Source organism: Rhinolophus hipposideros (genome assembly GCF_964194185.1).
Source record: "Rhinolophus hipposideros genome assembly, chromosome: 3".
Lineage (NCBI taxonomy): Eukaryota > Metazoa > Chordata > Mammalia > Chiroptera > Rhinolophidae > Rhinolophus > Rhinolophus hipposideros.
Window position 1 is genome coordinate 20,216,442 of NC_138049.1, and position 14,611 is coordinate 20,231,052.

Here is a 14,611-nt window from a genome sequence, read left to right on the forward strand (position 1 = left end):
GTACTTTTGGAAACATTTCCTTATTTAATCTATCTGAAAATGTATGTATGGTGTGTGTCCACCATAAGGGGAGCAATTTTGCTTTATCTTCTTTACCAAATATCTGATGAAATATCTTGTCTGAAATGCCATCTTTATTATTTACTATATGTATGTACTAGGGCCCTGTTTCTGGTTTTGTTTTCTATTTTACTAATTTTGCTCTATATTCTGGAGCCATATCACACTATTTTAATTATTGCATTTTTATAATGTTTCAAAAGCACAGGCATGCTTTAATTACTTTTCCTCTTCAAGATTTTTCAGTTGTTTTTACCTGTTTCTTCTTGTGTTAAATTTAAAAAAATCCTCTGGAATGTATTTATATGGTACTTATAAATTATTTGGAGGAAGAAATGACATCTTTAAGAATAAAATCTTATTTTCTGGAAGTTAGTATATCTTTTTATTTTATTTATCTTTTACAAAAGTACCTCAGGAAAAAACATACATTATTTGTCATGAAAAATTATTTTATTATAGTATTAGTTTTATGTTGTTAGTATCTTATCTATGATAAATGAAATTTAGTATATTAAGTCTGAAAAATAATTTGAGAAGTTTTTCATTGTTCTGCATCTTTGGTTCAATTTCATGTTAAATATTCATCTATTAAAGTGCATTAGTTCCTTGTCAATTTCCTTGTTCCAGAAGTTGGGCTAGAAGCATATTTTCCCCCGAGATTGTGGACGGTGGACTGGTCTTTATACATGGCACAGAGAAGAGGGTAAAGCACGGACATCCTTCTGAGAACTGATTGGGAAAAGTGGAAGGTGCGTAGCCAAAGGGAGAAATTGTTGGTGATTTTTTCTCATCCCTCCCTCCCCCCACACCCCCCCTCCAGTGATTATAGAGAAGTGGGTAGAGTCAGCCTTATGCATTCTACTCCAGGGCAAGCCGAATTTCTGTGATGGGTCAGTGGGTGCAATAGCAGCTCCGGGGTGGATAGGTGAGTCTTAGTGCATTCCACACACCTGGAGAGACAGACCTGGATGTCCTGCAGGAAGTGTGGCTAGGGTTCCAGGCTGGGATTCCCAAGGCAAAAATGACTCACCATGAGAAAAACCAAGCCAAACCCAAAATCTCATCACATAATTGTATTTTGAGCAGCAGTAAGTCATAAATCCCATCTGCTATACTGTAAGTTGAATCAGCTTTACATCTGAAGTCCACAGGCTTCTTTAGGTGGCCAAAGTAAGAGTGTTTATTGCTGGAGGGGAGGGGTAGTCACAGGGTTCCAGAGGAATTGTCCCAGGAAATCCTTAAAATATTCCATTCCTTGAGGTTTCCCCTTCTGAGAGTTATCTGGAGGGATAGTTTCCTTTTAAATGGTGGTTTTACAAGTTTCCTGTTTTTTTCTTTTTTTTAACCACATTTAATTTTCCCCCTATTAATGACATCAATTCTATAGTTACATAATACTTTTTTTGAACATAAAAATTTTTCTCTCCAGGTTAAAATATAACTTATTGGATGCCAGATCTAACATTCCAAAATAGCTCAGGACAACAACGATAGCTGTGTCATGGACAACTTATTTATGACCTTAAGAGGAAATGCCTTTGGTTTTTGAGATGACTATTCCTTCTCATGATATGGGATATTTTTATATCACTAGTGGTATTATGAGAAATAAACGTTAAAATTTTTCAAGTGCCTTAGATCAACTCTGGAGAGAAAAAATGATTTTTTCTTTTGTGCATTGAGACATTTTAAATAAAAATCCTAGTATTAAGCCATCCTTGAATTTTTAGATAAATCTTATTTAATTTTAAGAAATCATTTGTGTAGCGTTGGATTTATGTTGCTATTATTTTAGTTAAAGCAAGTGAAACATTCTTTTCTTTGTTATGTTGACTTTATTTTGAGGGTTATTAATTTTAAAAAATAATTTGGGAAGTGTTTCATCATTCTGTAATTTTGGAATGACTTAAATAACATGAGAACTGTTACTTGCGAGTTTTCAAGAACTTGCTCATAAAATACTGGACCCAACTCCTCTTTTGGAGATATCAGTTGAACATTAAAAAAATATCTTCCATGAATATCAGTTCATTATAGCTTTCTAATTCTTACTCCATTTTTCCTTGAAAATTGCACATTTCATTGGTTTCTAAGCATTTGTTGCCATAGAGATATACATTTTTATAGTTAAAAATTTGCTTCACATCTGTGCTTCTGTTTCTCTTTCTCTTTCTTTTCAGTTAACATATCAGTATTTTGCATATTTTAACGTTATTTGTGTAGATGAGATACTATACCTAATCAATTCCACTGTAATTTTTCTGTTACTTTACATCATTTCTGCTTTTATTTTTAGTAGTTCCTTCCTCATATTTCACTAAGATTTATTTTTATGTGTTTTCTACTAAATATTTGCTGATTTTAAAAGTATTATTTAATTGGTATTATTTAAAAATAATTATGGTCAAACACTTCGTAAATTAGCTTTTTTCAAAAACAATTGTTTTGGATTTATCAAAAAGATACACATTTTTAAAATCAGCAAATTATAAGAACCAGGTTCAGTAAACCCATTTTTCAATAGGTAATAGAAATAAGTAAGAAAGGAGACACCTGTGTTGTTAGGGTTTCGGATGTACCATGCAGACAGCAGACTAGGGGTTGCGTGGTCTTTATTAAAGTTATACTTTGCATTTACGAAAAGTTTCACAAATCATGAGATCCAAAAACACTCAGGGTTTTGACTAAATCGATGTACTTATTACTAACATTGTCTGTTTGAGGCAACTGTGACATTATTGCAATAGGGACCATCTATCATGTTTCCTCCAGACTTCCACTGTGGCCCAGGTTCATTATCCTAGCCACCTGTAGAACAAATGCAGGGATGCCTTGCTCCATATCTGCCCCTTTGATTTTCACCAATTTATCAATAAGAACACAATAAAATTTTATTCTTAGTGATACTACAATTGCACAAATTAAAATCCAATGACCAATTTTAGTTTTAAAAGTTAGAAGAGGAAAAAAGAGCGCTGTTATTATCAATCATGAATTTGGAAAGAGTTTTTTCAAACACAACGAGGGCGAGTTATTTTAGAAACAACTGGATTCTATTCTTATATCTATTTCACACTAAAAGGTGTCCTCTGGGGCTGGGAAGTGGAGGCGCATTCTGCTGCTTTCTTTGAAGCTCCCTCTCCTGCACTGCCAATGCCTCGGGGGGATGAGTCTTCAATGGTGGCTCCATCCAGCTCTTCCATGTAGACTTAGATCTCATTCCAATTTAGGCTTCTCTTTCTCTTCTTCCATACCTAAAATACAGGCAAAGGACTTTATTTGAACATCAGATTAAACTATGAGCAGCTTTGCCAAGCTGCTTAAAAAAACATCCCATCCCTCTATACCAGAGGAGTCCAAACTTTTTTCAACGTTTTTTACCAAGGGCCATATGCGGTAAAATACACAAACAGCTGGGCCACTCACTCGAGGTGAAGTACGTATTGCCTCACCTGGTTTATTTAAGTAAACTAAATATATTTTTGGAATTTGCTGCAGGCCAATAAAAAATGTATCGTGGGCCGCAGTTGGCCCGCGGGCCGCAGTTTGGACATCACTGCTCTATACTTATCCAACCTCTGGCACACCCTTTTCTCCAGCTAAGAAGGAAAATCATTTACAGCTTTCTCCAAAAACTTCCTCAGTGACCTGTCTCCCTATCTTTCCCCCCAAATTGTGACATAACATCTCTGGGACACACCCAGTTCTTCCAGCTTCTGAGAGTGAGGGACTCAAGTTAGTTCCTGACTCATTAAGTTTGCAAAGAAACCCCAACCAGCCTACTTTGGAATCAGCTTCTAGCGATAGGAGATGTGTAGTTGATGAATTTCAAACAGACCTCATTTATTTTTATTTTAGTCCTGCCCCTTCCCAAGGCAAGGACTCTGGATTTTCACAAGTCAAAAAATCTTTTTCTCATAGCTCATAGAGAGTTACTAGCCACAAGAACTGTTTATTTCCATACCCGAGTGGACTTAAAGTCAAGTTCTCCTTCTATTCAACCCAATCCCTGGGGAACTGTTTTTCTTTGTGAGAGACTCATATGTGCCAGACCGGTGAGACCTCTGTCTGTTGTCTGTAGTGAGTAGTTAGTTAATCATGTTTCATTTTCCTGGAGACGAAAATGTTCAAGTAATTCTCATGAATTTTAAACCTGGCAAATGGCCCCCATTTCTTTTTTCTTTTGCTTCTAGCTAAATATTTTTCTTCTGATGTCAAATTCTCAGAGACCCTTTGGTGGAACAGAAGAACCCCCAAATATTGCTTTGAAGTTCTTGGTATTCTTTTATAAATTGCAAGCTCTCTGAGGGCAGGGCCTTCTTTTGTTCTGGATTATATTCCTAGCACCTAACATAGTATCTGTCTCACAGTAGGAACTCAATTTTTACTGAATCAATTTAATAAACAATGAACATAGAGGAGACCTTAGCAGGCTGGATTAGTAGAAAAGCAGTACAACAAAATGTGGAAATTCACAATATAAAAAATTATAAAGCCTAACCTCAGAGTGTCATCATGATAGGTCTTACATTAGGAAAGACTCCTCCTTGCCTCAGCACCTAGTATGTGTTTTGTGGGGTCAGGGTGGTGGCAGTGGGATGTGGCTAATATGCTCTGAACAGGTGTCCTTAGACATTCTTTTAGGTTTGGTTTTCATGACTAAGGAACTGGCGGAGATAGGCAACACTTTTTCCAAAGTACTTCTCAGAAATCATATTAAGGAAAACTTCAAACTGAGGAGGCAGGACATCTGAAGGGAGGAGGAACAGGGCTGCGGAGGAGAAGGCAGGCAATGCCTTATTGTTGGGTAACCAAGGCAAAGGCAGAAAAACACAACACGGATCCCGTTCAAACAGCACACGTGACTTGGGTCCCAACTTTATCCCGTGTTCGTCCCTGTGGAGAAGCTTTTGGGAGCTAACTGCTTGCTTTTCTTTTTAAAGTCTGTTTCCTCCGAAGCGTTCTCCTGCAGATGGGTTGTCTTGGCAGCAAGAGTGGAGAACAGGGGGTGTTCACTGACCCAGACAGGGAAAATGGCTCCCCACCTACTTTCATTTGGCAGCTTGGAGATAGAGGGAAAAAATTAGACACTATATAATATTTGGGAGAACTAGAGGTGTAATTTCCACATGAATAGCAGAAAGAAACCTGTCACAAAGCTGAGGCAGGATGCACTTTCGGAAACATCGAGCAGAAACAAGAGCTGATGGCCCTCCTAAGAGAGTCAGTCACCTGTGATTCCCCCAGGCCAGGAAGGGGCTCAACCAGAAGGCAGTGCTGGGACATTGCAGGCCCGGGTGGGCCTGCGTGGGACATGAGCTGGATGGGCAGCTGGAGGAGAAGGTGGAGGTTTCTATCATGCAGGCCTGGTTCCGACTCCTTCCTCCTTTGGTCTTTCTTTCCCCTCACCTCAACCTTTCACTTATGGACACTATCATTTCTGGGTGTATGAAGTTTGACTTTAATAAGACTGGTCACCCTGGTCGATACACTGGCATTGGAATAAATTCTTAGCTAAAGTACAGAAATATTTCAGCTGTTATAGGTTGAATTGTGCCCTCCTACGCCAATGCATATGTTGAAATCCTAACCCTAGGACCTCAGAATGTGACGAGAAGGCCAAGGACATGGCTGGACAACTGTTTGCTAAAGAGATTAGGTAAGTGACTTGTGAATCCAATTAACCATCTCAACATAAGCCAGGAAAACCTGTGGGGGACCCTCTGTCTGATGATTTGGATCCCCATGGATTACATGGGAAGCCAATAAGGGTACTGAGAATTTTGTAAGCGGGAACACTGCCCCCATGGCCTGAAAGGGACAGGATGAAATGAAGGGTGACTGCGAAGGCATGTTAGAGGCTGGCTCCTTCCCGGTTCCAGAGGGTAGGGTGCTATTGCCCAGGGCCAAAGATGCAGGGCCTCGGTCCCCTTCTGTGGAGTCCCAAGGACAGAACATTCAGCCAAAGAGGATTAGTCTCAAGCCTTAAAATCTAATGGAATTCACCCTGCTAGCTTTCAGACTTGATTGGGAATCATGACCCCTTTTTACCCCGTGATTTCTTTCTTTTAGAAAGGGAGTGCCTATGAGACTGTCCAACCATTGTGTTTTGGAAGCAGATGACTGTCTGTCTGGATTTGCAGGTCCACAACTACAGAGCAATTTTGCTTCAGGATGAATCATACCGCCAGCTTTACCCATCTGTGATTTAGATATTTAAGGTGAGATTTTGGAGTTAAGAGGAAAGAGTTTGGGGCCTGTTGAAATGCGCTGCATGAATGAAGGACATGAATTTCGGGGGGGGGGGCGAAGGCAGACTATTATGGCCTAAATTGCATCTCCCTAAACCTAACTCCCAATACCCCAGAACTTGAGTGTATTTGGAGATAGGGTCTTTACCAAGTCAAAATGAAATCATCAGGAAAGGCCCTATTCAAATATGACTGATGTCCTCATATTAAGGAGCAATTTGGAGCCAGCCTCACAGTGAGGACGTTACACGAACATGAAGACAGCCCTCCACAAGCTAAGGAGAGAGGCCTGTAACAGAACCACCCTCACAGTCCTCAGAAGCAACTAACCCTACTAATACCGTGATTTTGGACTTCTGGTCTCCAGAACAGCGAGACATTACATTTCTAATGTTAAAGCCACCCAGTTGTTGGTACTTCACTGTAGCAGCCCTAGGAAACCAATACAACATCCACAAAGCCACCTGGAGTTACTTTCTTTTAAAAAGAGCAATGCTTAGCTATTAATTTAGCTTATTTTAGAGGCTTTTTTTTTTTTCGTTCATATCAGGTGTGTCTATTTTGTTATAAGCCAGGTCCACAGTTCCAAGTGAAGTTTCTGAACTCGCATGTGTCTGGCTTTCCAATGGTGACATGCTGATGGTTCACTGGAAATAACACAGGATTGGACATCAGTGAGAAGGTATTGGCTCTGCAACCACCTATTTTGATGGGTTACTTACGATTTCTGGGCCTCCGCTGCCTCTTAGCAAAAGAAAAGGGTTGGCTTAAATGATTTCTAATCTCCTTTTTAGTTATAAGATTCTGTAATTATGCGATTTTATCTTGTAGTCGAGGCCCACATAACATAACCAAGTGGAGGAAGTTGAGCCATTAAAAATCATTATGGATAGAGGGAAGAAGACTCAAAGGTGGAATTCCTGCTTCTTGGGGGATTTTGTTCAGGGTGTAGTAAATGTACTCAGGATTGTAATACTGTACTTGATTGTATTCCATTCATTCTAACAACAACAACACAGACATATGCACGCGTCACACACTGTTTTTAATCAGTAGTTTCAAATTCAAGAACCAGGAAGTGAATGTAACTGAGATGAAGAGTAGGGAATATTAGAGTACCATCTAAAGGGGCAACAGACACTTGATTCCAGTCCATTGTGGCCAGAAGAGAACGGTAAGCTCAGCACTGCCAGATCTTCAAATATTTGATAAGATAAAAACAATCTGGCCTTTATGTGAAATGTTGGTTCCAAAACAAACATCCCACTGTGTAGGCCTGACATAACTTTTTGGCTGGTAAAATTTGGCGGAAGCCATCAGTTTGTGATCCCTTTCATATATGAAAAAGAGGACAACTTGACACAAAACATCTGCCTCTGTGGAATTAACTAGCTGGTCCCATGTAGATATAACTAATCCCTATACCTGACGTGAGTTACAAAACGTTAGTCAAGCTTAACTCATATTGCTTAAGAGAACAGCACAGAGTAAACTGAGCAGATTATTTTAAAAAACCTTAGTTTCATTATTCCTTTTTAACTTCTCATTCAAAGGTGCTAAAAAGCAGTATTCTATTAATCTAGATTGGATGTTTTTCTCTCCTGGTTTTCATCTTCTCTTAGAAATAGAACAATGGCCAAAATGACTGTCAGAATCAAGTTAGTCAAGGGGAAACACGCAGTCATAAATACTTCCTGAATAACATACATTGGACATTTAGCTTAAATTGAAATATGATATTTCTCCCAAGAAGCTGAGAAAGTTTCCATTTTGTCCTCAATACATTTTTGAAAGTTAACTGAATACTTTTATAAGTTAATTAGTAGAGAAAGATGACTATTCCCATTGAACAGAGAGGAAAATTATTGAAAGGTTAATTATTGGTCGCCCAAGCTTTTGGCCCGAACTGAATAAAAAATTTTGACACTTTTCCTAATAGACCACTTATTAAAACCAAGCCAGCTGCTGAGAAAAGAAACCCTCAAATTCCTCTGGGCCATTTAATGTTGGCTAACACTTTGACACATACCGTCTTAGAAGATCCACATACACACAAAGTCCAATTCAATAACCATACAACGACTGTGCTTTATTTGTCTAATTAGATCAAGTTCCTGGCATAGCGTCTGGCACAGACTACAGTACTCAGTGTTTGTGGAACACAGATCATTTACTGGTGACGTCGAGAATGTTGTGATGTCCAGAGCGCTCTAACATCCCAAACCATCTTGCCTTTGGATGTATTTTCATGCAGGACTCAACTCACTACATATCTGTGCTGTTGCTTTTTCCACCTTCCCATTTTTACGTTATCTTACATACACTCTGGACAGGTTTTGCACGGCTTGGATAAGATTACGTGCTTTGCCAAGATGGAGGCTCTGCCATAAATAGAAACAAAAGAAACATCATAGGTTAAGAGAGTTTTTGCAGCAATGAAGTATTACCCTTCAGTGCCCGTACCTCTCTGCCACCTTCAGCCTTTGCATAGGACACTCACTGGTGAATCACAGTGGCTGGAGCGTTCTGTGCTGCTTGGCGTTTTAGCAGGATGGCGAGGCCTCTCGAAGGCTACTATACCCATACAAAGCATCACATAAAAAGTGGAGATCTGGGTGACTTCTAATGGGAATGGTTACATTTAATCATTTATTTCATTGGGGGTCTCTTTAGCAAGGGCAGTATTTTGTTATTGAGCGTGAACTCCCTATTTTTTTTTTCTGTTCGCACTACATTTCTCCCTATAAAATTTTATAGACATTTTCTTAAAGTTCATAAAATTTTATAAAAATGTTCTTTTTGCTTAGATTTGCATGTTTTAGTAGATCATAAGACAAAGTGAGTAATAAACCTTTCAGATAACTGCCAGCAGCTTTTAAATTGATGTTGTTGTTATAAAAATGTAATTCTTTATAAGCGATCCCGTGCTACAGAGGAATTCGCCTTCAGTCTTTGCACATACTCTTCTACACAGCAATTCTCTCGTTTTATGCTCCCCTACACAATACTTACTTCTCTGTGTGTCCCAGATATAGCTGTTCAGGACTTCGCCCAGCAGGTACAAAAAATTCATTAAGATGGTTGTAGACCCAAAGAAGATGATTCTGGCTCCCGGGCCAATGTGTTCCAGGAAAGGGTACACCCACATCCCAGTGATATGATGCACCCAACACACCCTGCAATGGAATGGAAAGGACACAAAGACAGGAGTTACTCTCATGAGAGATTTTAAAGCTGCTGACATTACAAATATGGACCCTCTACTCCAAACATTCTCGGGCAATGCCAGTCACAGGTTGGTTTCTGACACTCAGGAGCTACCAGAAACTTTGTTGTTGTTTGTTTTCTTTTACTTCTTACTCTGAAAGAATTTCAGAGTCACAGAAGAGTTGCAGATATGGTATAGAGAGTTCCAGTATGCCCTCCATTCAACTTCCCTGCATCTTGTATAACATTATTGACATCTTGTTAACATATTGTATAACCAGTATTAAAATGAAGCAATTAACATGGGTACAATGCTACTACATGAACTACAACTTTATTCGGAATTTCCGTTTTCTCACTAATGGGCTTTATCTGGTCTAGGATCCCACGTTGTATTAAGTGGTCACGTCTCCTTAGTCTCCTCCAATTTGGCAGTGCCTCTGTTTCTCCCTGACTTTCCTGACTCTTGAAGAGTTCTGGTCAGGTATTTGAAACAGTTGTTTTTCTAAATACTGTTATACAATCTTCTTAATCTCTTCTTTACATAACAAAACCATGTCGCATTAGGCAACCACATTATAATAAAACCTAGGTGACTATATGCCAGGAATCTTGCCACACTGCCTTCCAACTAGATACCAATATGTATTCAATTTGCTGACAGAACCATCCCATAACCTCAGTGATACCTGGCTTCCCACAACCTGATCTTTGGATCCCATATTTGTTTCTTTTTTTTCCTTTCTATTTTTCATAATAGGTACTTATAATTATTCTATTTGTGTTCTGGAGATATTTTAGGATCAGTGGGAATACAACATAATTAATCTCCACTCTTTTCAAAAGCTCAGTACAATAATTGCACCATTGGTTTCTGACACAACTGCTAAGAGCTATTTTCCAAAACATTCTTGGGTTCAATACTTTATTAACTGATGTCAATTTTGAAGATTAGGTAAAACATAAATAACTTTATTGCACAGGGAATAACAATTACATTTTACAATTACTTACCATCCATGGCTTCATTCCTCTTTAAGCAGTTTATCTATGTATATATTACATATATCTACCTCAGGCCAGAAACCTGGGAATCTTTACCTTAGAGCTTGCAGTCTCAATGAGGGTGATAGTACTTCCCCTTCAAGGAGGTGAAAATTGATTCTGGGAGGGTGGTGGAGAAATCCTACTCTTTTTATGTATAAAGCACAGATACAAACCATGTGTGGGGACAGAGCCCCAGAGAGCAGTTTCCAGGCTCTCGGCCTCACATAGAAAGGTGCTGACTCAGGTAGTAAATAGCCATCAACTGTGATTGGATGGCCATCAGCTGTGGCTAGTTGGCCGTCAGCTGTAACCAGTGAGCCATTGGCCACTGATATAACTGCCATGGCTTTGCTAGCAGAAAATGGGGGCTAGCAAGAAGATGGTGGCTGAGCCTGCAAGCGGAGCAGTGAGGGTTGCGAACAGTGTGGCTCCTGCTTCCTGTGTCTCCAACCCAGCCGCCAGCGAGAATATAGTGGTATGACTCCCCTACGTATGGCTCCGTGGGTGTTCCTTTTTGGCCTCACCATGTCCTGCGTTCTTATGTGGGGAGCGGGAGCTGAGACCTCGCAGGCCGCCCCACATGACACCATGTTTCCCCAAAAATAAGACTGGGTCTTATATTAAGGTTTGCTCCAAAAGACGCATTAGGGCTTATGTTCAGGGGATGTCATCCTGAAAAATCATGCTAGGGCTTATTCTCTGGTTAGATCTTATTTTTGGGCAAACATGGTATATACATAGAACATAAAAAGCTACATAGTTTATTTGAGATATTAAAGTTTCATGGTCCCAGCAATTCTACTCCTAGGTATATATCCAAAAGAACTGAAAGCAGGGACACAAAACAGATACTTGTGCACCGATGTTCATAGCAACACTATTCAAAATACTCTAAAGGATGAAACAACCCAAGTATCCATCAATAGATCAATGGATGAGCAAAATATATACATCCAATGGTCGTATATACATCCAATGAAATAGTATTCAGCCATAAAAAGGAATGAAATTTTGATATAGGCTGCAACATGGATGGACCTTGAAAACATTATGCTAAGTGAAATAAGCCAGACACAGAAGGACACATATTGTATGCTTCCACTTAAATGAGATACTAGAATAGGTAGATTTATAGAGACAGAAAGCATAACAGAGGTTACCAGGACCTAAGCAGGTGTGGGGAAAGGGGAATTATTGTATAATGGGTTCAGAGTTCATGTTGGGGATAATGACAGTGTTTTGGGCATAGATAGTGGGGATGGTTAGTTACATAACATTGTGAAGGTATTTGATGACACCGAATTATACATTTACAAATAGTTAAAATGATTAATATTACATCATGTGTATTTTGCCACAATAAAACATTTTCATAGGGTAGAGATTAGGGAAAAAAATACCTAAAAGGGTTCCTGGTTGGGGGTCAATAATAAAAGAGAAGTCGAGAAATGCTGTTTGAGCAGGAAGAGGTGGTCATTAGATCCAGCCAGGTCAGCTTGAATAACTGTCCAAACTAAAATATTTTACCAAAGGAGGAAGCCAAGCTAGTCAACATGTTTTTTTTAAATGAAGCACTTGTGAGGATCAGCAGAAATTACATTGTTAGAACTATCCTATAGGATTCTGATGCGTAATATTGGTCGTTTGTAAATTAGAGGCAATTTTATCTTCCTAATCTTGTCTTAACCAGTGTAAGAAGGTGTTGAGTGCCATCATGTAGCTTATTAATTTTCATTGAGATAATATACCATATCCCAAAAATGTAATACCATAAATCTATAATTGATTTTGCAAAGTCAACTTATAATATTATAATCTGACTCACTATAAAACTGTTCTCTCAATTAGGCAAATTAGGAGCAATTCAAATTTTGATTGCTAGTTATATATTTTTTATATCTGTTCCTGCCATTCTACCTGTTTCTGGGAAAATGAAATTTGCATTTGCAGTCTCCCATCCCAGGCCTCTACTCCTCAGATGTTGTCTGCAATGTACTTTTGGTGTCTATGGAATCATTCTATAATACTGAGCAGGTATACGAGCCATAACCACATTCCATCTATCTGTAGATGACTCCTAAATTTCTGTCTCCATCCTTGACCTCTCCCTGAACTCCACAGTTCTACATCCAATTGCCCACTGCACATTTCTACTTGGAGTATCTCCAACCTAACATTTCCATGACATCGTCATCATCCTGCATCCTAATTCCTGCATGTCTCTCCCTCCTCCCCCCCACACTCCCTACCCCCATCATCCAATAGGAAACATATGTCTCCCACATCTTGCATTTCTCAAATCAATGACTACTATATCACTTCAGCAGTAGCTTGGGGCAGAAAATGTGGAGTTACTTTTGATTTTTCTTTTTCTCACAATCCACATCCAATCAATCGTTAGAACCTACTGACTCTACTTTCCAACACACCCAAAGTATCTACTTCTCACCATTGCTTCCACTACCATTTGGGTTCATGCCGTCCTACCTCTCACCGGAACCACTGCAATAGTTTCCTGTCTCTTTACTTTCACCTTTACTACAGTCTGCTCTATTAGCCTATTCCCATTGGAGTAGCCAGGTTGATCTGGATTAAGTGCAAGGCAGGTCATGCCACTATTTTGCTCAAAACTCTTGCTTCTCCTTGTACTTGGAATAAAAGCCAGAGTCCCTAGATGGTTCTTCAAGGCCCTACAGAAGAATGCTGGCCACTCTCCTGACGTTTCTTCTATTGTTCTCCCCTCACTCACTCCACTCCAGCTGCACAGCGTCCTTGGTCTTCCCCGAGTGCACTAAGCATTCCTTGGGGGTCCCCACGCCTGGAGGATCGCTCCTTACCCCTATCTGCTCCCCTGTACCCACAGTGCTTCCTTCAGTTTTTAGCTCTTCCGAGGCCATTGTATTTAAAAATTACAAACCTAATCCTGAGACTCTCTATTCTCTATCCCTTTATTTTCCTCCCCAGCTACTTAATACACTATGTTTATTTTTACTTATCTGTTTATTGTCTGTCCCATGAGCACAGGCATTTTTAGCTGTTATGTTCACTGATAGGTCTGTGGCCCTTGGAACAATGCCTGACACACAGAATGCACTCAATAATCATTAGTTGAATTACTAACTGAATAAAGGAACATCAAAATCCACCTCTGTTTATTGAGCCTTTACTCTGTGACAGGCCAATAATTTTAAATCTCAAAAAAGCCTTTCAAAAATTTCTATGCCCTTTGATGGCAAATCTTTTCTGTAGAGAACCAGAGAGTAAGTATTCTCAGTGTCGGAGGCCATGCAGTCTTTGTCACAATTCTCAACTCTGCCTTTGTAGCACAATAGCAGCCACAGACAATATGTAAACAAATGAGAGTGGTTATGTTACAATAAAACTTTATTTGTGGACACTGAAATTTGAATTGCACATAATTTTCACACGTGATGAAATATTTATCTTCTTTGATTTTTTTCAATCACTTAAAAGTGCAAAAACCATTCTTTGCTTGTGGGCCACAGAAGAAACAAAAAATAAACACCAGGCGGTGGGCTGCATTTGTTCCATTGGTTGTCGTTTGTTGACCCCTTGTTTAAGTAGTTCTTTGTCTTTCACAAAGCACCACAGCACATTATGTCATCTAGTCTACTCAGCAATCCTAGATATAGCATGTCATTCTCATTCTGCTCAGGTGAAAATCAGAGTTTATAGATTATGTCAGAACTGACCACGGAAATGTGTAAATCTCAGGTCAGGGAAGCAGAGAGCTATTCTGAGTATGGTGTTCTAGTATGATTTATAATCCCATTTACCTTATTCAACCGCCCTACGAGGTACGATTATCCCATTTCACAGATAAAGAAACAGACTAGACTCAAGAACTCGTCTAAGAAAATGGCAAAGTCAGGAAAAGAATGCATATCTGCCATATTTTCTTCTGCAAGGACTTGCTTCTCTAAATGATGCATTTAACATTGCCTCCAAAAAAAAAGTGAGGGTTTTCTTTTTAAAAAAGTTTTCTGGTCTTAGCAGGTCATCCATCCGTTTCAGATACAGAA

General features: G+C 39.2%; 1 protein-coding gene across 2 annotated transcripts in view; it reads right to left on the reverse strand.

Moving 5' to 3' along the window:
- Positions 1-425: 425 nt before the first annotated feature.
- The window catches only part of AIG1 (androgen induced 1), a 236,458-nt gene continuing 222,272 nt past the window's right edge, over positions 426-14,611 (reverse strand). Inside the window, exons 5-6 of one of the 2 annotated variants that reach the window (XM_081044950.1) lie at positions 9,327-9,490; positions 426-3,317 (exon numbers count right to left, since the gene is read on the reverse strand). In XM_081044950.1, coding sequence (XP_080901076.1) covers positions 3,280-3,317; positions 9,327-9,490 — 202 coding nt within the window. In that variant the 3' untranslated portion in view covers positions 426-3,279. Of the gene's footprint in view, positions 3,318-6,852; positions 8,696-9,326; positions 9,491-14,611 lie in introns of those variants that run through there. The other variant, XM_081044951.1, reaches the window with a different exon arrangement.